This window comes from Plutella xylostella, chromosome 15 (genome assembly GCF_932276165.1).
Source record: "Plutella xylostella chromosome 15, ilPluXylo3.1, whole genome shotgun sequence".
NCBI lineage: Eukaryota > Metazoa > Arthropoda > Insecta > Lepidoptera > Plutellidae > Plutella > Plutella xylostella.
Genome location: NC_063995.1, coordinates 6135150 through 6158869, shown reverse-complemented (window position 1 = coordinate 6158869; position 23720 = coordinate 6135150). Strand labels below are relative to the sequence as shown.

Sequence of the window (23720 nt, the reverse complement as noted above, 5' to 3'; positions counted from 1 at the left end):
TCCTTTGAAATATAATAAAATAACCAGCTTTATCCAGATCATTACCAATGGGCGAATGCTAATTTAACTTTTCTTGGTGGTTGGTTCAAATAAATGTGTTATTTAATGTAATATAATATTACAAACAAAATAAATAGGTAACGTAGTTGCTGAATGCAAGACCGCAAATTCTGCAGGTGACATTATACAGGATGTTGCAAAAAGGGAATACTAAGCCGAAACCTACATGTGCAGCATGGTATATCTAAGCCTGAAACTGAAATCAGAATTTGAAAATTCGCGAAAAAAAATAATTCATTTTCCATAGAAACTTTGTTGGTCACGTGACTTTTTACTATGGAAAATAATTTTTTTTTTCGCGAATTTCCAATTTCTGATTTCAGTTTCGGGCTTAGATATACCATGCTGCACATGTAGGTTTCGGCTTAGTATACCAATTTTGCAACACCCTGTATAGGTGCGAGCGTTCTCTGTTTTAAGCCAGTACCTGGATGTTTCAAAAGTGGTATAATAGGCTGAAAGGAGGTCATACTACCTTCCTTCTTAACTCGTGGCTCTAGTATATAATTATAAGAGTGGAATAACAAAATCAGGTTGTCGTCTGTAGAATCTGTAGATTAATAAATAAAATAGTAATAAGTACAGGGTCACATACCCACCTATAATCATTGTATGCTCCCACCTCATATGTACATATAATTAATATAAATTAGTAATACATACTAATTAATTACTATTTATAATAATACATATATGTAACCAAAATATGATGTTGTTCTAACCCTTCTGCTGCTAAATCATGCGATTATTTAATTATGGTCACGCGATACAATTCTTTGAAAAGTGTTAAATGGTTTACCCCTTTCGTCACGTTCAAAGTGTAAACATAAACATTGATCTTTTTTAAATGTATTTTTGTGGTGTAGATGTAGAGTGATATGTTATTTTATTGCAATATGTATAACTGTATATATGTAGTAATAGTAAAATAGATGAAATAAGTATAACGTAATCAAACATAGTCTTATTTTATGCCGGATGAATTTGATTATGTAACTTTATGGTAAGTAAATTTGATTATTTTATATGTATCTTTATTGTGTTTAAAAATTAATATAGTGAGCAGGAAAGAGGACTAAACGGACAATTCTTATAATTTTTTTATTTACGAATTTTTGCTAACCTGAATGAGGCTGCCCTCCCACTTTTTTAATACTATTGCCAAGAATCTCGCGAATTTCATCAATTCGTGCCAGTATTAAGATGAGGTCAAGCTAATGGGATAGCTCTTTAGTCATTTATAGCTACTTAACATGCGGGGTTCAAACAAACAAGTCGAGCGGTGGAGTTTATAGCGAAGTGGAAACCGCAAATCAGAAGACCCAGGGAACCCAATCTGGTGATGGTATCGGTTGGTATTGACCTATTTATTTACATCGAGTAAGTGTACCTAATAACAAAAACTTAACTTTATCGACTATAGATTTTAAAAAGTAATCGATGGTTATATGGTGTGTGGTTATAACCACTAGAAAGATACGAACGAGTAATTTATGTTGTCTCAGGTACATTTCCGCTTTCCACCCGACTTCTACATTTATTTAATTCTACATTTAAAATTTTGTTTCATTACGACACCTATTTTAGAATGGAAGGAAACTACAGTAATGTATTGTGGAGCCATAACTCATAGCTCAAGAGCGGGATCCCACCGGTCAGAGGCCCGACCCGGCTGGTTCCAGGTACAAGCTGTAAATTGCGCTCACATAGCATGTACAATAGTGTACCTACATCGTACAAGACACTACATGGAAATACTTGTACAATAGGAAACATTGCATAAACGGTGCACTTTAGCCTTTGCACTTTCAGCCAGGAAATACATGATGTTGAATTTATGCTAATTTGGGGGCTTTATTGCGTACGACTATTATCATAACTCAGTATATTATGAACGATATTAACGTATATACATATTTACCGTATGTACAGAACTTACTTACACACACACACACACAACACAACACAACACAACCCATCCTAATTTTACTAATATACCTCGCGTTCGTGACTGAGGTCACAACTCTGAGGGCCAGCTGAAAACCAGCGCTGTGGCCTCTCTGGGCACAGCACACGCTGAGCTGGTGCCTTTTTGACGCTCTGGACGGCAACCGTGTTTGTTTGTATTATTTTCTGTTTTTTTTTTCATATAAATTTTTTGTTGTATTCTTTTTCTTTTTGTTTCCGGTTTTTAGGGTTCCGTAGCCAAAATGGCAAAAACGGAACCCTTATAGTTTCGTCATGTCCGTCTGTCCGTCTGTCCGTCTGTCCGTCTGTCACAGCCGATTTACTCGGAAACTATAAGTACTACAGTGATGAAATTTGATGGGAATATGTGTTGTATGAACCGCTACAAAAATATGACACTAAATAGTAAAAAAAAGAATTGGGGGTGGGGCCCCCCATACATGTAACTGAGGGATGAATTTTTTTTTTTCGATGTACATACCCGTGTGGGGTATCAATGGAAAGGTCTTTTAAAATGATATAAAGTTTTCTAAAAAACATTTTTCTTAAAGTGAACGGTTTTTGAGATATCAGCTCTCAAAGTCGTAAAAAGTATGTCCCCCCCCCTCTATTTTTATAACTACGGGGTATAAAATTCTAAAAAAAATAGAGGTGATGCATGCTAATTAACTCTTTCAACGATTTTTGGTTTGATCAAAGTATCTTTTATAGTTTTTGAGATAGGTTGATTTAACTGTAATTTTGGTTAAGTTATTGTTGCTACGGAACCCTTTGTGCGCGAGCCCGACTCGCACTTGGCCGGTTTTATTGTTCAGTGTGTCAAATAAATGTTTCTTTCTTTCTTTCTTTCTTTCTTTCTTACTTATAGTGCACAAAAAAGCTTGCAAAATGCAGAGGCGCAGAAAATCATTATCTAGGTATCTTATTCGGGCATTATTTATCCCTCGCAAATAATTCAGTCATCTGGGTGTAATTTAATCTAGCTCGTGAACTTGTGATCAATCTATCTCTAAAAGTTCATGATCAAATTGAACTGCGTACCTCCTCTCCATTAGTAACTCTACATTAATAGCTATAAGTATCTAAACATGAGATATACATAAATGCTTTTTAATCTTAGTAATACACAAACTGATAACTTCGACTAACTGACATTAAAACTTTCATGAAACGTTTTATTTACATGAAAATTACACACGAAAGACCCCAATTACTACTGTGATATATTATTGTAGGACACCAAAGTACTTATAACAAATTAAGTGCTCTTGAATGAAATATAAGTTTTTTTAGTCCAAATATTTGTTTGTTATTCTTTGTTTGTTTCTATACAAGTGAAGATGAAATTAATGCGTACAAAAAGAAAACACGTAGAAATATCGAAAGTTTACGAAAAAAATAAACTTTTATTACCGAGATTGCCACAAAACGAAGTAAGCTTCATTGTTCATGTCATCACAGCCGCTTCCGCCACCAAAAGGAGGCTTCACAGCCGGGACTGAAGGACTATCTATTGTATACAGATATATACTCATTAAGACCTATTTATAAATTCACGAAATTTGCTTTGTTTCTTCATAGATTGTGTTGGTCACTGAGCAAATAATCTCTACGTAAAGTGTTGGTGACGAATACGAGACTTCAGTTGGTATGAGGAGTAGCTTTTTTCGACGTATTTCTAAAAGCCATATAGCAAAACTTGTTCAGAATGACGAGCTGAGTCATCCGCTTTCAGCGCCCAATAATAATAATAATAATAATAATAATAATAAAAACGTTTATTCCGTGCCATCGCACACACACAGAAAAAAAAAAAAAAAGAAAACATAATGAAAATAAGGATAGTAATAAATGAACACAAAGACCTTATGACTAAACAAAAGAAATAAATGAGAGGATACGAGTATGTGTGCGTTGTCTGGCACCGAAACGGACGGCGGCTCAGCTAAGGCGGTAGAAGATAATATACTACCTACTACCGCGCTGATTTTCAGCCGCTTCCCTTTATGATGCCACTGACTATAAATAAAAACTAAAAACTAAAACTATGGCAAGTGCACGGCCGGCAGCTGTGAACCAAGGTCACCCGGGGTACTTCACACGCATAAGCAATACCACTTTTGCCACACCTATACAGCGTGTTGCAAAAAGGGTATACTAAGCAGAAACCTACATGTGCAGCATGGTATATCTAAGCCCGAAACTGAAATCAGAATTTGAAAATTCGCGAAAAAAAATTTCATTTTCCATAGAGACTTTGTTGGTCACGTGACTTTCACTATGGAAAAATAAAAATAAAATTCGCGAATTTCCAAATTCTGATTTCAGTTTCGGACTTAGATATTCCATGCTGCACATGTAGGTTTCGGCTTAGTATACCAATTTTGCAACCCCCTGTACATAACCACTAAACAAAAAAGCATAATTTTCAGGACTTCCTCTCAGTGACGCTGGCAGTGTTCAGGTTCGCGCGGTGGTTCGGCATCCCCACGTACGGGGCGGCGGGCGCGGCGCTCTGGAGCGTGTTCCAGCTGTCCACCCTGGTCGCCATAGAGCTCGGAGCCCTGTACAAAGTCGGCCGCCTGATATCCGGTATAGCCATATGCACAGCTGGCGGCCGTTAGTAGTAACATCACATTCATTATAATTTTCTGTAGAGATTCCCTTGTTATGACTTATTAAGTACACTCACGAGCAATGAAAAAGTTTCATTTACAAAATTGTATGCCATCTCAATATTTTTTTTATTGTACCTTCAACCTTCAATATTGCAGACGGCATCTGCATTAAGATAACCTATTCTGTTTAGGAGTAATTTGGTGCTAATATTAATGGAACTTTTTCATAGCTCGCGAGTGTAGTTTCTGGGTAATCCGTTGATTAAATTATGGCCGGTTTGGTGGTCGTTAAGGAGTTTAATTGCTCTAATCGGGTGCCTGGCACTGACCCGCCCAAGTTAAGCCCCGATGCCTAAGGCCTGATTTCACTATCACAGTGAAAATCTTGCTAAATTAAAGGTAGTCTGGCTAATTGTTATCTCTGGAATCGATCGAAAGATCATCTTAACTTGTCTCTTAATTTTATTATTCCTAGTTATTCGGAGGTGAAGTCTACCCTTTAAAATAAAATAAGAGATGGGTTGGCGGTTATATCTAACTAGGTCCTCAAATTTCACCTGATATGCGAAAATTTTACTGATCAATCTTAACATTTTAGGTAGCATTGTTGGTCGTTTGTCCGGAACTATATTCTATGGGAATGCTTTAGTATCTTTCATACTGAGTTGGAAACTGGTTGCCAATTGGAAGCCAATTGCAAACTATTGGGCGATGACTGAACATTCCACCGCGTTGTACATTCCACCTGATTTGAACTTGAAGAAGCACCTTACTATCATTTTATGGATTGTCGTTGTTTCTTCAATAGGTAAGCTTTTATAATTTTACTTATTTTTTTTTATTAGACTCATGGTTCTAAACCTAATTTTTACTGTTATTTTATATTATTTTAGTAGAACATTCGCTGAGTATGATGTCCGCTACTGGATTTAGTATACCGGCATCAGAATACTTTGAAAAGTATATTCTGACTTCGCACGGGTTCCTCCTGAGACCTGGTAAGAACCGATTTTTTTATAATTTAACACCTAGTTTACTATTGACCTTATTTCACCACGCTTTCGTTTTTTTAGAATTTTAAAATACTTAAGATTTACAAGAAATAAAACATACTTAAGTACCTATCTATGTAATAATATAATAATCCATCGAAGGTCGTCACCCAAAGAACAAAACCTACACTTTCTAGGGCCATAAATAAGTCGACCCCGAAATTACTTCAGAAAATAATAAAGTTTACGGTCTCTCACGGTGGCAGGCGTTTTGTCTGAAATAAAACTGTTTATGGGCAATTCCTCGCAGATGAGTACTCTTTATGGCTGGCGGTGCCCATCTTCGTCTGCAGCAAGACGGCGACTTGTCTGTGGAACTTCCAGGATACTGTCATCATCCTGATGAGCGCCGGGCTCGCGTCCAGGTACCGACGACTGAACCAGGTCGTCGAGACGCAGGTCAAGCGTGACGTTGAAGCTATGGGGTTTGGAAAGGTATTGCACAACTGAATGAAATGAAAACAATATAAATTATTTTTATGCTTAATACATAACCAATACTTACTCTTTTGAAAAGTTACAATTTGATACAATAAATAAATAAAAAATCCGTTTGACCAAACATTCTTTGTAAAACGAGACATCGTTGTATGCCAGATCCCTAATCCACATTGCATAATTTTTATTTTTAAATTTAATTGCATAGTTTACAAAAGTAATCATAAACCTACAATCAGCAGGAGGCTTGAGTAGGCAAACATAAATTACTTCTTACTCTAAGCCCCTGTTTCACAATGTCTGGTTAGTCGCTACCTGTCGGATAAAATACATGCTGTCACTGTCTAAAAAATAATAACAGAGAGTGACAGCATGTATTTTATCCGTCAGGTAGCCACTAACCAGACATTGTGAAACAGACCCTAAGGGTTAACAATAAATAAAATGAATGTTTTGTAGCCTGAAGCCTCATCAAACATGCGAGTGGTGGCGTGGCGGCGGATCCGAGAGGCGTTCGTGCGCCAAGCGGCGCTCGTGCGCAGGATCGACCGCGCGCTCGGCGGACTCATCCTGCTCAGCAATCTCAACAACTTCTACTTCATTTGCTTACAATTCTACCTGGGCATTGGGTGAGTTCAGTACGCCTTTCCGACTTCCCGGGCCCAAGTGGCCATAATGATAGCCAACCTGCAATTGTAGATGGCACCTGAAGAAGAAGAAAAAGTACGCCTTTATATATAAAGGAAATTTTGATACTACTATTGATTGATAAGTGCAATCTCAGCCCTTGACTCCAGGATACATTAAAACCGTCTCTTTCTTCCAGCGGAGAACGCCCCATGTGGTACGACAAACTCTACTACCTATTCTCCGTGTCGTGGCTGTGCGCGCGCGCGTGCGGCGTGGTGCTGGCGGGCGCGCGCGTGCAGCTGCACTCCGGCGCCGCGCGGGCCCACCTGCACGCCTACCCCGCCGCGTTGTACAATGTGGAGGTATGGAGGTGCTGGAGGTGGTAGCGCATGGGGCAAAGGGAGGATCCTCCGACCAGGCCAGGCTAGAAAAATATTTCTTATCGCTTGCGCTCTCATGCCCCGGGCACGGGTGCGATAGAGATGCACTGCAGCACGCGACTGACTATAGGTATTTTTCTTAATGAAATTCTGGTTTCTGGAGAAAACGTTTTACACTAACTAAATATTAAGCAATCTCTTAGATTTTGGTGTCAATCGCTTCAGTATAATATATTCCAGGTTTATAAAAAATACATTGTTATTGTTCAACGAACGGCTTGATTCAACACACTAAAATTACGTTATTTGAAGTGCCTATAAGTAGAAATTTATAAATAACATCGAAAAAAGAAGAAGCTATAAACCTAGTTATTCCTTGTGTAATAACATACAAAAAAATCATGGAAATTGGATAATATTTAGAGGTAGTAAAACGATTTCTCTTTTTGTATAGACGAACAAGTGCTATACTCTCCTCTTAATAGCTGATTAACTATCACCTTCCAAATAATAAAAAAGTACCTGTAAATAATGACCATTTACAGTATTAACTTGAGCATCGAGTTCCCAATGGACTGAACACGACTGCAACATTTACAGGATTGCAGATAAACTCTTAATTTTAATTAAAATATTCAATCAGCGAGACACGGCATCGAAACGAAAATCTGATTTCCGATACATTCTGTCATTTGCTAGGCAACGTGTCTTTTTTACGTAACAAAAATGATGCAACAACTTAGTTCAGTAGGTAAATGCTAGGAATTAAGCAGAGATGAAATTAAAAGGGTAAAGCCATAAAAATCGACCATACTTAAAACATATTTTAAAGGACAGGTATTAAAATATGTTTTTGAATTAGATTAATCAAATCGATATCGTCATTATTCATAATAATTTCAGCATCATTTACATGTCAATCGAGTTATCGACAAAATGTTAATAAATCTCTGTTAATTATCCTTTGATGTTCAGTTTTGGATGACATTTATTTTGATCAGCACTCAATATTGAACGAGGATTAACTATAATTGAGATACGACAGTGACGGAGATTGATCGAACATAAAATAATAAAAAGAGTTAAAGAAAACAGACTGTTGGGTGAATATTTGGACAATATTACTGTTAACGTACAAACACATTAACTTGGAAGTAAGATATTTAAACTGAATAAATTAGATCATCCGTGTGGTATGTTTTCTGCTTACATTAGTTCAATGAGGAGAGCTATAGTGGCGTCTGGTATGTGCTAACTTATAAATAACTAATACTTACTTAGTAATATTATTAAGATATTGAACCTGAATATATATTTTTTTAACTAACATACCTACACACTTTGAAGAGTAGAACAGCAGCTACCCCATTTAATAAATTTTAAAAAAAAGTATTATTAAATTACCTTCTTATAAGTAGGTACAATTACTTAAGTATATGAAATTTTTAAATGTTTCTTTTTCTAGAAACAAAAAAAGATGATCATGTAGCTTCATTCAATACTGTTATGAAGACAATCATGACAGTCGGTAAATTCCTCGGTCAAAACCCAGCATCTGATGGACTGTATTTTTTCTCTATGAGGTGATGTATATTCTGCTTTTGGTCTTCTTCTTCTTAGTAAACATTACAGGTAGTATGAGGTTTGTCTCTGTCGTGAAAGGCTAGTAAAAATAGCGCCAGTCCCTGACTGCCCAGGGTGTTCCGGACCTGTACGAAGTAGATACATACAGTTGTTACGTCGGGAAGGCTGCTTTTGTATCTATAATTATACAAATTGAACAAAAAAGTAAAACATCAACTTACTTATTTTAAATTTTTCAGGTATCCTTTGAGATGTGTAAGACTATGGTATAGCTTGTTTTTAACATTGGGTCTCGGGCTAGCCGCTGGCATGTGCATGTTCAGAATGCACGCTCACCATAAGACTTATGACGTAATAGGTAAGTTATTCAGTTAGTTATGTGTTTTTAGTTTTGTGTCTGTATTGTACAGTCAGCTGCATAAGTAGCTGTACACTTTTGTACCTTGTCAAACTCACAAACAGCCTATTAAAACATTGACAGTTTGTTATGTAGGTAGCTAGTTTGACAAGGAACAAAAGTGTATAGCTACTTATGCAGCTGACCGTACCTACGTATAGTGCATAATTACTAAGTCTGGAATACGATTTAAATTAATTAAAAATCATAACTGCCTTTCCGATCCCGTTACACCTATGCGTCTTTCCCGTGGAAAAAGTAAAAGTTTAAACCAAACCCTATAACACAATATTTTGTATAAGTAGGTAACTAGGTACCTACATTATTTTCCAGGATACGTGTTCTTCTACAGCTCAGTATTCGTGAACTCCATCATGTTCTGTCGGATATCGGTGAAGTGGCCTGCCCTGGCGGCGGCGGTGGAGGCGACGGAGGAGGCCGACCCTCTGAAGGATACCACCGTGACATCTCGGTGCAATAGAGCTGTCGTGGTTATTGCTACATTGGCTTTGAGTGAGTTTACAACTTTTGCTCAACGTGTTGAAAATACGAATTGTTGAACAATTCAACTACCCCTTCTGGTTGAACAGTCGATATGTTGAACAGTCTATTGACAATTTAGCTGCGGAGCACTTGCTGATGTGGATCTCGAAGGTGGCCGTCGGACTGCTACCCCGAGCCGCACCTACCGCACCTTCATCCAGTTCATCTACCCCTTCGTGTTGAACAATCGAATGTTGAACAGCCTAGTGTCAATTTTCGCAGCGGAGCACTTGCTGATGTGGATCTCGAAGGTGGCTCAGCTGTCGGACTGCTACCCGGAGCCGCGCCGCAGCTACCGCACCTACATCCAGTTCAACAACCCCTTCGTGTACAACATTCGAGTTGTTTAATTGTCAAATAGTTGAACAATTCAACTACCCTTTCATCCAGTTCAACTACCTTTTCATCCAGTTCAACCACTCCTTCGTGTTAAATAGTCGATTTGTAGAACAGTCGGTTGATTATTTCCATAATGTTCCAGCGGAGCACTTGCTGATGTGGATCTCGAAGGTGGCGCGGCTGTCGGACTGCTACCCGGAGCCGCGCCGCAGCTATCAGACGTTCATCCATTCCAACTACCCCTTCGTGTTCGAGCTCGGCCTCCCGTTCTCCCTGCCGCTCGCCTTCGCTCTACAAGTATTGTGACCAGTTTCTTACTTGAGCATGTCTATGTCGCAGACATCTGGTTTAATCTCCTGTTTGATTGAACCGCTAGCCCGTTCATTGGATGACGCTATTCAGTTGTATGACTAGGCCAAACGTTGATTGTACAAGCGTCACAAAACGTCCAACTAGTTAGCGGACTTAAAATCAGTCAGGTGGTGAATAAAACAAATATGGCGTCTAACAGCGAACAGCTGGGACAAAAAGCACTTGTATTGTTATTTTTTGCAAATAAATTAGCTTTAAAGTGCGTTATTTATGTTAAAATAGTGTGACAACATGGATTTGCCTATTATTACACCGCCGGCGGATAGTTTCAAAGAAAAAAATGTGCTGAAACTGGATAATTATGAACAACAATATCAAGGTAGTTTATTGTTATTGTTTAGTTAATTTATGAGATTTTTTGCACAAATAAATAAATAAATGTACAAAGGGTGGACTTAATGCTAACAGCATTTTCTACCAGTCAACCCACAGGAAGTACAGGAGAAATTACATTAAAGGTGTGCAAAAAAAAAAGAAAGAAATTGCAATGTCACTCAATAATTATTGTACCTAACAATAAATAGTATACATAAATAGAGATAATATAATAATAAACTATAAATATATACTTGTATAAATAGAATACACAAATAGAAATAATATAATAATAAACTATAATATATACTTCTATAAATATAGTATTTTTGTTGACTCTTGTCTGGTCATGTTCATCCTAACCAGACATTACAAAGTTGCTATACTATATCCCATTTAACGACTTCGCTGAATAACGTTCAGTCAAGACGTTGGACGTTACAGTCAACCACTTGACGAGTTGTTCTTTAGTCATTCAACTGAGTGGCGTCATCCAATGAACGGGCTAGCGGTTCAATCAAACAGGAGATTAAACCAGATGCCTGCGACATCTACATAAGTGTAGTGAGCTCTGCGGTGATTGACTGAGTTGATTTAAGTAAATACTCTTGCTTAATACGCTCGCGAGCAATGAAAACGTTCCAGTACTCGCGTATTAAACAAACTTAAGTTCTTTAGTTACTCAGATACATGTACTCAAGTGAGAATCAAAATATTCCACACGTTACAGAAGCTAAAGTCTTAGCTACATTGGCAACCTGGGCCTCTAGTACGAGTTTTGCAATTTATGTAAACCAAAAAAAGTTTTGGTTTTCTTTTGTCACCTGCATACACTATCTGTCAAAAGTTTAATGATAGTTTAGTTTTAGAAGCGCGCCACTTTGTATGTCAGAATAAAAACTTTTATAGAAAATAGAAACTTTTATAGTTTTTGACGAACTATCAAACCTGTATAGACGGGCTGGTATTTTAAAGTAAGATATACCTACATATAATACTTGTACTGTACTATGTTTTCATTACCGAACTGATACATTCCTCTACTTTCAGTACGTGACTTTTATCACCACGATGAACTGGAACTACTCGGATGTGTTCATCATCTGCATCAGCTACTACCTGCGCGCGCGGTTCCAGCAACTCAACAACAAAATAAACGATGCGAAGGGCAAAGTAAGTACTAACTCATATTTTCTTCATCAGAGCACATAAAGAAGGCAAAGGCCGCATATATTACGTAGTTAGGGCGTATTAATCTTTGTTACTGTATTGTAATTATTGCGTTTCATGAAGTGGCAATAGGCTCGCCTTCTGTAGAATATCGACCAAAAGTCGGTGTTCTAAATTTAAACAAAGATTTTAATTTAGATCAAAGGGGTGTAATGTGGCAGATTTTACTCCAAAAATAACGTAAGACTTTGGACCGAAACCGTAGCCTGAAACATGTAGCTGAAAAATACAAAATACGTAGACTATATATTTTTCAGGGACAGTATAAATTATTAAAATAATTCAGTCAGAGTCATTATACAAGTAGTAGTAACATATAAAACTGTAATATGATCAATCGAAAAGGTCTTAAATGTTCAGGCAATCGTGACTCCCACGAAGTATACTGTGTGTCGTAACATTTGTCATGTCATGAACATACTAATCACAAAATTGAGCTTACAAGTTATACATTTGTTCTGTTTAGCAGACATTTAAGTTCGAACCATATTCTGGGTATAATATTACACGTGTAGGTATTATTAGTAGGTCAGAATATACATTCAGATATTGAGCTTTAAGTAAGGTATACCTACATAATAATGATAGAGTTAAGTATGATAGTTTCCCTGTATCTACCCCCTCAGTTTTACTAATAACGAATATAGAATCTTTGAAATGACTAATCACCTTATAAATGAGTCCGGCGCAATGGCCAGTCTGCGACTGATGCCAGCAATCCTTCTGCCACGGTGACAAACTCTAGTCTACTTCTAGTATTTGCAAACGGACACAAGAAGAAGATTTACCTGGCAACTGGATGGAACATCACACTTCACAGTAAAATTATTGACCCCCTGCATTACCCTGATTACACCTACGTAAGTATCCTCGGACGATCCTCGACAAATGAACGGCTAGCAATTGAACGAGTGCTCGGCCGAGGATACTGTCTCAACTACTCTCGACACTCTACTCGGTAGGTGTATCACTGTTACCTCCTCGGCCGAGCACTCGGTCAATTGCTAGCCGTTCATTGGTTGAGAATCCTGTTCCAGTACGTGGGCGCGTGGTTCTGGCGGCGCGCGCGCTCGGAGTACACCCGCCTGGTGGAGCTGGTGCACCGCGTGGATGACGTCATCAGCCCCGTCGTCTTCGTCTCCTTCGCCAGCAACCTGTTCTTCATTTGTTTTCAACTCTATTACAGTATCGCGTGAGTACTAAGTAAAATTAATTGTATCTCTCAGTATCATCAAAAGAAAGTAGACGCATGGGACGGTTGCTTTTATTTGTGGCCCTTTAGTAGTTTTATGTATAACTTATAGAGCTATTTAAATGTTCACAGGGGTGGTTTGAATTTGGTGATCGTAGAAGCAACGTGTCCGAATTATCCAAGCGGGTAAGTACTTCATTAATTAAGTTTTAAAAAGTCATTATAGATCATACTTAAATACACATAACATCTATGATTTAAAAAAAGGCTCCGACCAGGAATCGGACCCCGAACCTTCTGCGCTTTAGTCATTGGACTGACCACTGCCGCTCGCTGCACTGGCTTATTCCGTCAAATGCATCTCTAGTCTCCGCATTTTCCAGAATATTCTTCGGGTACGAGCGTGAGACCTATCTAGTGTTCTCTGTCACTCTGCTGCTGCTGCGCTCTGTCGCCGTCTCGCTTATCGCGGCGGGCGTGCACACAGCCACCCTCGAGCCAGCTGCCGCGCTGTACAGCGTGCCTTCTCCTGTCTTCTGTATTGAGGTTCGTGTTGTGGAAGGCCCCAGCGGCCGCTACACGGCACGGGTTCATTATTGATGTCGATAAACTCGTTTCATGCACGTTCCTCCAATCACAGCGCCATACGAGTATTTATGGAATCGCAATATAGTGAAAGTCGATAACGATTAACGACCCGTGTAGCGGCAGCTGCTCTTTAGTAGATTGAGGAAGGCTGAGGATGAGGGCCAACATACTCCGTTGGCTCTCGGCGGAGCCTCTGATATTGTTTTGACTGTTAAGTTCTTAGATTTTTGTCTTGATCTAATATCAGTTAGTGAGATTTCTAAAGCATAGTCTAGAATATATTGAAACTGATTCCTCTTCTTGACACTGTTTTGTTTTAAATTTCAGGTTCAACGCTTTATTGATCAGGTACACGGATCAATAGTGGCATTGACGGGGCTTCGTCTCTTCAATGTTACCAGAGGATTGTTTCTATCTGTAAGTTCAACGGAATTATTGGCTAAGTATATGATTATTTTTGCTGTATATATTGCGCTATTGCATTTATATTGATTATTAGTCATCAGCAGTCATCACATCAAAACACTAATCAACTGGAGAAATTTTCTATACCAGCTTTATAATAAACGTCATAGATTTTTAACACCCGAATGGTTTATAAAATAAATTGTTTCAGGTGGCTGGCACGGTGGTGACGTATGAGCTGGTGTTGTTCCAGTTCAGCGCAGCCGCTGACCGCCACCACGGCGACCCCGGGGACGATAACTCCACCTTCTTTGTACCGCACATGGATTAAATTATTAAGTTAATGGGCTTTTGTTTATCAGGCAACTGACCTTTGTTTGCGTAGTGATCTAGAAGTACAGCATTGTGTGTAAGAATACTTAAACGTAAATTATTCAAACTAACAGTCTACCGCTTAATAGGTTCTAAGAATAAAACCGACTTGCCTTTCGTGTTTTTTTTATGAAAAGTGAAATAAAACATGACTTAGTCAGCTATAAATATTTTTTATTGCTACCTATAATTTTCCTATAATACCTAAGTGCAAAAACATACTACATAAAATGCTGCAGAATTTGAATTGTTTGTTTTGGCTTAAAATCTTACTTCTTGTATCAGTATTCTTTACCCTTATATTACATACAGGTAAGTCCGTTACATAATATAAAAAGGCATAATTCCTAGCTAGAACAGTATTTCCTGCATGTTCCTCAGTGATTGTCCTTACCATTATTTTTAGCGCGTTTTTTGGAACCCTTCCCCTTTCCCTCATTATCCTCATACCCTTCCTCCAGTAGGTTCAGCAGTCCGACAACAGGCCCACACGTTCGTCGTCCGGTACGGACTCACGAACTCATCACAACGACCTACCCTGATTACACCTACCGAGTAGAACGTTCATTAGTCGAAGATCGGATGAGGAAACTGTCTCGGTACTCTACTCGGTAACAAGAGCATTATCCCCATCATCCCCCCAGTAGGGTCAGCAGTCCGCCAGCCGACACACTTGCCACGCTTTAACGCTTCGTGTCGCGACGTCAGCACGAACTTATACGAACTCTTCACCTAAACTGCCCTTCTTTATCCCCATACCATTATCTCAGTAGGGTTAGCAGTCCGGAAACCGGCCCACATACTGCCGTGACATTGAAACGAACTGCCTTCCTTTATCCCCATACCATCCCCCCAGTAGGGTCATCAGTCCGGCAGCCGGCCTACTTGGCGCGCTACGACGCGTCGTGCCGCGACGCGACGACGTCTGCACGAACTTATACGAACTCATCACAAAAACTGCTTTCCTTTCCTTCGTTTATCCCCATACCGTCTCCCCAGTAGGGTCATCAGTCCGCAAGCCCGCCTACTTGCCGCGCTACGACGCCTCCTGTCGCGATGTCTGCGCGGACCTGCCGCCGGGCGACGCGGCGCCGGTCTGCATGATGCTCAGCCGGTTCAAGAACGCCTACCACATGTTCGTCAACCTCTGCCATGCGAGGAGGACCATGTGCTTTGATCATATTTGTAAGTACTTTTAGAGGATGACTAAATCTATCGATCTTAAATGAGGGACAAATATCTTTAAAAAAGGTGGATTAATTATCGTTTCATTTGACTAGAAAGGAACCCATCTATAAAACCAGAGCAACCTCTGCAGTCAGCAACTGACACTTATTTAACTGGCCAATCCATCCTCACGGTAATAAACCATAATCTACCTTTTGCGTGTTTGTCCCCGACACGAAAAGAAGACGATTTTTACTGTGCTGGGTAACTGAGGATCTAGTAGAGGTTTTTCATAGTTTTAGAAAACGATGAAAGTTATTCTTTCTCGCACGGCTTGTGATGGCTTCAGCTGAAACTATCATAAAAAAATCATGTAAAATGTAAGGAGCTGATGAAGACAGAAGAAAGTGCATAGGTAGTTTTTTTATCTGTCGCGGATATCCAGTAACAAAGACACAATTTGGTCGTTGATAAGAACCTCATAGTTACGCTTTCATGTTTACACATTATGAACTGTGTGATAATAATATGCCCTTACAATGTAGGCACGTGTATAAACTCATGCACGAAACAACACGTTAAAAACCCTATTATGTTCGAGGTACAACGTACGGCCCCTCATATAAACTTTTACTGGCAAAAACATGTCGTTAGCGTTACTATATAATTACGTTGTTTATTGCAGTCCTCCACACGGTGCACATATCTCGCTGCCGGGAGGCACACATATACTACCGACCCATAGTGTGAATGTACTATTATTTTCTTACAAAATACATAAGTACTATGTAATTGATATACTTGAATTCAGGTATTAAGTAAGGAAAACAAGCAAAGGAATACATAATTGTTAACAAAGCTCACGGTTTGGAAATTAAAACTTTTGCTTAATAAATTTTTGGTTGAATTATTTTTTTTATAAATGATCTAGCAAAATCAAAATTTTCACTATCAATTAAAGTACCTATGTATGATAAAAACACAGGTCGCTGGGTATATCTACATCTACAATCAAACAATTTATAGTTTCATTTCCCTCAACAACACTTGATCCACGAGTGCCGCACAAGTATATCATTGACACGATTCTAGATAATGCAGGCGATAACGAAAACAGTCATTTGCTTCCTAAGTTTTACCACTGACATTATGCAAACATAACATGTGGAATCAAAATAAATGGTTCTGTTTGTGCACTAAGAATGTTATAAAGTCATGAAGCTAAAGACAGTGTCTGTCGAACCGACAAGTTGACCTACAGTTGTTGCAACAAAAGCTAGAAATGTTTGAAAGACTGAGAAGGAAGAGTACACAGATAGTGATGGCCAAGAATGTGGTGTTGGAGAAGAAGCTGCAGATCCTGAGCGACGAGGGGGGGGTGCAGGGGTTCCACCGCGCGCTGCGGCTCACCATGCTGGCGCCGCGCCTGCTGGGCATGCTGCCGCTGAGTGGGTTGACCTGCCCTGACAGCAGCCAGCTGCGGTATGGTCACAGTATTTTTCTTATCAATGTCAAGGGGGGTCGATGACTCGTCCTTGGTCCGAGTCAGAAGAGGATGACTTGACTCCTAACTCGTAGGTAGTACCAAATGTAACGGGGTGCGTGAAAGGAGGCTCCTTGAGTGGAGTGTGTGTGTGTGTGTGTGTGTGTGTGTGGGTTTGCCATAACCTTAGAGTTAAATTTAATACTGATTATGTATTTTATCCTTTCAGATTTCGTTTAATTAGCCCTTATCTACCGATATTTATCTTTGCTCTCTTTGGCCAACTGTTCATGATCACATGCAACCTTTACCGCATGTTTGAAATCGGATGCTCCTTGGGCACAATAAGTAAGTACTTACATTCATTAATATGATATTTTGTTTTAATTTTATGTTACATCTTAGCGCGTTCCTAAAGCTAAAGGAAACAGAAAACATCACCTATTTACAGGGTGTTGCTTCTGCAACCCCATTTACCCAACTGAATAATAGAGAATTGGACTCTATCATTCGTTGGGCCGGGTTAACGATCTTGTATGGGTCCAAGAACGAAAGCGTAAAACATTTATCGGACAGCCACCTCAAAGGAATAATAGACCTGGAGACACTTTGGAACAAAATAAAGGTGACACTGCTGGTAGCTGCTAAGAGAGTATTTGGCAAGAAGGCTAAAGAGAAGACAGATTGGTATTCAGAGTTCGAAGAACTTCTTCAACCACTCGTCGAGGCCAAAAGGAAAGCACATATAAACCTGGTTGCCTACGGAAACGACCACACAAAGAGTGCTTTCAAAATTGCTAAAGCAAACCTCCAGCGTACCGCACGGCAATGTGCGAACCAGTATTGGATAGACCTCTGCACATCCATACAACATTGTCACGACATTGGTGATATTCGAGGCATGCATCAGGGAATCAAGCGGGCCATGGGACCGGTAGCTAGAAAACGTGCGACCATCAAGGACACGGACGGGTCCCCGATAAGCGATAAATCCCTCCAACTAGATCGCTGGGCGAGGCACTACAACAATTTGTACTTTGAGGAGGTAAACATCAGTCCTGAGGCTGCTAGAACTATACCTCATTTTCCTACACTTGAAAGCCTAGATACACCTCCTACATTTGCCGAATTTCTGCGCGCTCTGCAAGCATTAAAAACCGGGAAAAGTACAGGCAGTGATAACATACCAGCTGAGCTGATCAAGCTTCCAGCCGCTGCTAATCCCTTATACGTGCTGCTGCTTCGCTGTTGGGAGATGGGCACTGTGCCACAGGAAATGAGGGATGCTAACATTGTCACACTTTATAAAGGAAAAGGAGACCGTGGCGTATGTGACAACTACAGGGGAATATCACTGCTTAGTGTCGTAGGTAAAGCTTTTGCCAGAGTCATACTGTCCAGACTACATATGTTGGCTGACAGAGTATACCCAGAGTCACAGTGTGGCTTTCGCGCAAACAGATCGACAACTGACATGATTTTCACCCTTCGCCAGCTTCAGGAAAAATGTCGTGAACAACGCAAACCACTATTTATGGCATTCGTCGACCTAAACAAGGCTTTTGACACCGTCAGCAGAAATGGCCTCTACGAAGTCCTAAATAAAGTCGGTTGCCCGCCGAAGATGCTCGCCCTAATCAAGTCCTTTCATGATAACATGCGCGGGTGCGTTGTTTTTGATGGGGATGTATCAGCAGCATTTGACGTCAACCGTGGAGTAAGGCAAGGCTGCGTTTTGGCTCCAACTCTCTTCGGCATATTCTTTTCGGCGCTTCTATCTGCTGCCTTTGATGGATCCGAGGAAGGAGTGCACCTGCATACGAGACACGACGGAAAGCTCTTCAATATAAACCTTTTGAAGGCCAAGAGAAACCGTCTTGACCTACTCGTCAGAGAACTGCTCTTCGCCGACGATGCCGCAATTGTGGCCAACACCGAAGAAGAACTTCAGCACCTGGTCACGCGATTTGGTCGGGCATGTGACATGTTCTCAATGAGTGTAAATACCAGGAAAACAGTCGTTATGGCACAAGGCACAACTATTCCGCCTACGATTACACTCAACGAGTCCACGCTGCAAGTGGTTGACCACTTCTGTTACCTAGGCTCAACAACCACGTCTAACTTGTCCAATGACAAAGAAATTGACTCCCGCATTGGCAGAGCTTCAACGGCATTTGGGAAGCTGTACACAAGGGTGTGGAGAAATTCTAAGCTCACCACCCGAACCAAAGTCCTTGTGTACAATTCATGCGTTCTCAGTACCTTACTGTATGGTTCTGAAACTTGGACAACCTACAGAAAACAGGAGCGCCGTATTAACGCATTTCACATGCGCTGCCTGCGGATAATTATCGGAGTCTCGTGGAGGGACAAGGTTACGAACGAATGCGTCCTCAACACCACACGCACGACCAGCATTACTGCCATCCTGAAGCAGAGACGCCTGCAATGGCTGGGGCATGTCCAAAGACAGGACACAGAAAGACTGCCCCGTAGAGTGATGTTGGGACAACTGGCCAATGCTACCGGACCAGTTGGGCGGCCATTACTGAGATTCAAGGACTCATGCAAGCGCGATATGGACGACTTCGAGATAGATAAAGATAACTGGGAGTCCCTGGCATTGGACAGACCAGTATGGAGACAACTGCTGCATCAGGGCAAATCAAAACACGATGGGAAATGGTTGGAAAAGTTAAAAACTAAGAGGCTTAATCAACATCTGGAAGCATCGCCAAACCCGAATTATGCCTGTGTCCGATGCGGCAAGCAGTGTAAGGCTCGTATAGGCCTGTTCAGCCACATGAGAAAATGTGGCTCTCAAAACCCACAGCCGCTGTAACAATCATCTGTCAAGATGCAGTGGCCAATGATGATGATGATGCTTCTGCAACTCAGGGTATTTCAAAACTCGTAGAACAAGTTATTCAGAATGACCCCCTGAGTCACCCCCTTTCGTCTTAGTATATATACCCTTTTTGCACATTATAGTTATCCCTCACATGATCATCACCATCATCACTATTATCACAAATCCCTCACTCCGTTGCAGCAAACTGCCTGTTCTACGCGAGCGGTTGCTTCAGCACAATCTTCATGATCCGCATCGGGCAGCGCTGGCCGGACACGGTGCAGGTCATAGAGGCCGTGGAGCGCAGACTGCCGCCGCTGCCGAGCCGCGTGACGAGGCAGTGCAACGGCATCATGATCTTCGTGCTGACTGCTGCTTTAGGTATCTGTGTATCTTTTGGAAATATACCTACGTACCAGAAATATGTAGGTATATCAGTTTGTGTAAGCGGAAGCTACTCTTCCTTGAAATACGAAGAATTGAATCGGCAAGGTTAATGCAACGAGACAGAGATGTTTATTATTGCAAAACAGCGCTCCGAAATATATATCGTTTCTAAAAGCCAAACTGAGCTTCTTCAGCCTGCGGAGTTCGAGTTTTTACTCTGTTCAGGCAGTGAAAATATCTAAGGCTGCATCGTTTCACTGCAGTGGAGAGAGGCTAGACACCGCGACCACCATTACTTGCCCCTTTCATTGTCAAACGTTGCCTATCGAATACTGGTCCGATGGTTAACCTTAGAACGGTTTAGAACGGCTTCACCTATCGCGTGCTCACACGAGGACTAGCCCACAGAATTTCCTCAATTGTACATTTCAAGTCTTACAATAACTTTTTTTTTTTTTTTTTTTTATTGGGGTTAGCTCAGTAATTTTTATTTTTCCATTTGTATAAGATTTTAGTTATTTTGTTAAATACTTATCATTATTTACAATTATTATTCCAAATTATTCCAAATATTTTATTTTTATTTAATAATAATAATTTAATAATAATAATCTCAACAACTACCCTCATTTCCAGTGGAGCACGTCCTGTGTGTCGTGTACCTATACAAGGAGGCGAGCGCGTGCCACGATGGGGACATCTGGCGCAAGTACTTCACCGACAACATCCCCTGGATCTACAACTACATCCCCTACAGCCCGTGGAAGGCTGTGGTCACGGAGGTTGGTAGTCGTAGGTTTTGTTTTACTGTCAATTTTACTGATAAGTATTTGCCAGTTTTTGCCACAAATTGTACCATAATATTTTTATGATAATCATTCTATACTTGGTGTGTATAACGTACTACGTGTATTTAACATAGCTAGAAGTTTTCGGGTTAGTCATCTGCATCATTGGGTTATGTATGAGAGGGATAGAATAAAGCAAAAATGTATTTTTTTTAAATTTAGGCTCTATCTCTACCATGTATGTATATCTACTGTCAGAGTACGGAAACTTTCTTATTAATCTCACTATACCATTTCACATACTCTTTTTTCAGATGTTTAATATCCATTCCACATTTATGTGGAGCTTTAACGATGCTCTCGTGATGGTGTGCAGCATCTACCTCACGCATCACTTCCTGAATCACAACCGTCTACTAGAGAATGTTATGGGCCAAGTATGTTCCACATCAATATAAAAATATATTTTTTCCTAATTTAACCCAAGCAAAGCTTCGGTCTAACATCGCCTCCAGCTCCAACATATGCAGAAAAAATATTCATGTTTTATGTTGTAATTTTTGTTTTCTTTCAGGAAACATTTCACCTTAAAGAATTTAGGATTCAGTACAAAAACATGATGAACTTGGTAAACATAATTAACAAAGAAATCGGGGTCGTCATAGTCATATCATTCTTCTGCAATCTGTACTGGATATGCATGCAGTTGTTCAACAGCTTAAAGTAAGAATTTAGAACTATAATAATTATGAGTACTATAAAAAATTGCTAGTCGTTTAGAGCATACTTTTAAATAAGGTGGTCGCGGATAGTATGCGGGACAATCGACTGTTGAGGAACCGTTCCGAATCTGTCAATTTAATATCTGAGATTAAACACATGTGTGCACTTTAGCTGGTTCTATTATACCATTAGGACCATCTAACTACTAAAATCTCATTAATCATTGGGTACACTAGTTATGAGTTGACTCTTCAATTACCCTCCATGTCTAAAAAAACTGTGTTTTATTTCAGCAAATCCGATAATTCCGATAATGATTTTCCTTCAGTTGAGTGTCAACAACGAAGCATCGCGTAAGTAATTCTTGCTTCATAAACTTCATAAAATGGTAATTAAAAGTAAATAATAAAGAAATGAATAAAAGAAAGGTATGCACATAACTATGTATAATTTTTTCCATTCCTACAGTAACAAGAGCAGCCTGGAACACAATATGTACTTCGCATTTTCGTTCACATTTCTATTCGTGAAGGCTCTATTGGTGTCGTTTCTGGGAGCGCGCATACACTCCAATTCCCTGGTTCCTTTGTCTATGTTATTTGAAGTTTCTTCTTCAAACTACGATATTGAAGTAAGTAAAAGTTGTAATAAAAGTACACTGCCATAAGGTTGAAGCTGTAGCAAACTTTCAGCAGAGCGTCGATTATAAGAAGCGCGCCTCACGAATCGAGTTTTAAAAACTTCTAAGTACCGTTTACTTAGAACTTTTAGATACTTGACTAGTGGTCTGTTTCACCGGACCGCTGCTGTAAGATATTGCTAAAACACAGAATACTTAAAAGTTGTTGGAAATTCTCTTTTTATTTTGATATCTAAATAGTATTATGATTTAATCTCAATGTTATGATAGTGATCTTAGTTCACACATTGTTTTCAGGTGCAAAGATTCATAGATCAAGTGAAACACTCGCACGTAGCTATCAGCGGACTGGACTTCTTCCATGTGACTCGGCAAATGATTTTGACGGTAAGTAACTTATGTATTAAGTTAGGTATTTAAAATTTTCGTATATGTATATTTAGGTACCTATCACTTTGCATATTTCATCATCATCATTGAATAAGGTGCCAATTGGTGATGGACGACGTCACGTTTCGACTGGTGAAGTATCGCAACATCTCTACTGTTCAGTCTCTATTTGTATTGGATTCACATGGAAGTAATAAGTCGTACAACAGTACTTATTACTCCCATGGGAATTCATTTGGCAGTCAGCGACTTGTTGTTCGACGACATTGAAATAGGTAAATAAAAGTTGTGAAATTGTGACACATCATCAGAGCTGCAACCTCACATCATCCACTATGATTTTTACTTGTCACTTTTTTATATTATAATATCTATCTATTTCAGCTGGTGGCTACAATCGTGACATACGAGTTGGTCCTTCTGCAGCTGAACATAGACTCTATAATCACGGCCGACGGGAACGCTACTACAACGACCGTCAAACCACTGAGTGTCTGAATGAAAAAAAACTGCCGTACTCTAGTTGTCATGACTTTTGTTAATTTTGTTGTAGTGTTGTTGTTGTGTTGTAGTGTTATAAGTAAGTATTAGGTAGTCAATTCTGCAGTCAATTGTTGTTTGAGTTATTATTTCTATGTGTCAGCAACTCTCTAGCAATCGATATGGAGGATGCACGTTTAGTACACAAATAAATCTCTAACATACCAGAAAATTCAGTATAAACCAACTTTCCAAACCAGAATTATTCTATCACATAATTAATGTTTAATATATAATGGACTCTACTCAATAAAAACCCAACCTG

At 39.6% G+C, this 23720-nt stretch overlaps 2 protein-coding genes across 2 annotated transcripts; both read left to right on the top strand.

Moving 5' to 3' along the window:
• Positions 1 to 928: 928 nt before the first annotated feature.
• LOC105390456 lies at positions 929 to 14584 on the top strand. The gene is made up of 16 exons (XM_048625695.1): positions 929 to 1063; positions 4461 to 4647; positions 5245 to 5454; positions 5540 to 5644; positions 5949 to 6133; positions 6596 to 6765; positions 6963 to 7145; positions 8970 to 9088; positions 9461 to 9640; positions 9893 to 10011; positions 10061 to 10306; positions 11747 to 11869; positions 12964 to 13118; positions 13502 to 13664; positions 14034 to 14123; positions 14323 to 14584. The coding sequence occupies exons 1-16, from the start codon at positions 1061 to 1063 to the stop codon at positions 14440 to 14442; spliced, it is 2358 nt and encodes a 785-aa protein (XP_048481652.1). The 5' UTR covers positions 929 to 1060; the 3' UTR covers positions 14443 to 14584.
• Positions 14585 to 16298: 1714 nt separating this feature from the next.
• LOC105390446 (gustatory receptor for sugar taste 64f) lies at positions 16299 to 23439 on the top strand. Its single transcript, XM_048626130.1, has 10 exons — positions 16299 to 17132; positions 17363 to 17481; positions 20189 to 20368; positions 21011 to 21156; positions 21477 to 21599; positions 21737 to 21885; positions 22179 to 22238; positions 22354 to 22516; positions 22823 to 22912; positions 23300 to 23439. Exons 1-10 carry the CDS (start codon positions 16933 to 16935, stop codon positions 23411 to 23413), a joined length of 1344 nt encoding a protein of 447 aa, XP_048482087.1. The 5' UTR covers positions 16299 to 16932; the 3' UTR covers positions 23414 to 23439.
• The last annotated feature ends 281 nt before the right edge of the window (positions 23440 to 23720 follow it).

Excerpts from the sequence above, each read along its gene's own strand:
- LOC105390456 (XM_048625695.1), top strand. Across the intron at positions 5,455-5,539 it reads TGTCGTTGTTTCTTCAATAG|TAGAACATTCGCTGAGTATG; the intron begins GTAAGCTTTTAT and ends ATATTATTTTAG. Across the intron at positions 11,870-12,963 it reads TAAACGATGCGAAGGGCAAA|TACGTGGGCGCGTGGTTCTG; the intron begins GTAAGTACTAAC and ends ATCCTGTTCCAG.
- LOC105390446 (XM_048626130.1), top strand. The coding sequence starts at position 16,933 with ATGTTTGAAAGACTGAGAAGGAAGAGTACACAGATAGTGATGGCCAAG. Across the intron at positions 20,369-21,010 it reads CGTGCTGACTGCTGCTTTAG|TGGAGCACGTCCTGTGTGTC; the intron begins GTATCTGTGTAT and ends CCTCATTTCCAG. Across the intron at positions 21,157-21,476 it reads GGAAGGCTGTGGTCACGGAG|ATGTTTAATATCCATTCCAC; the intron begins GTTGGTAGTCGT and ends CTCTTTTTTCAG.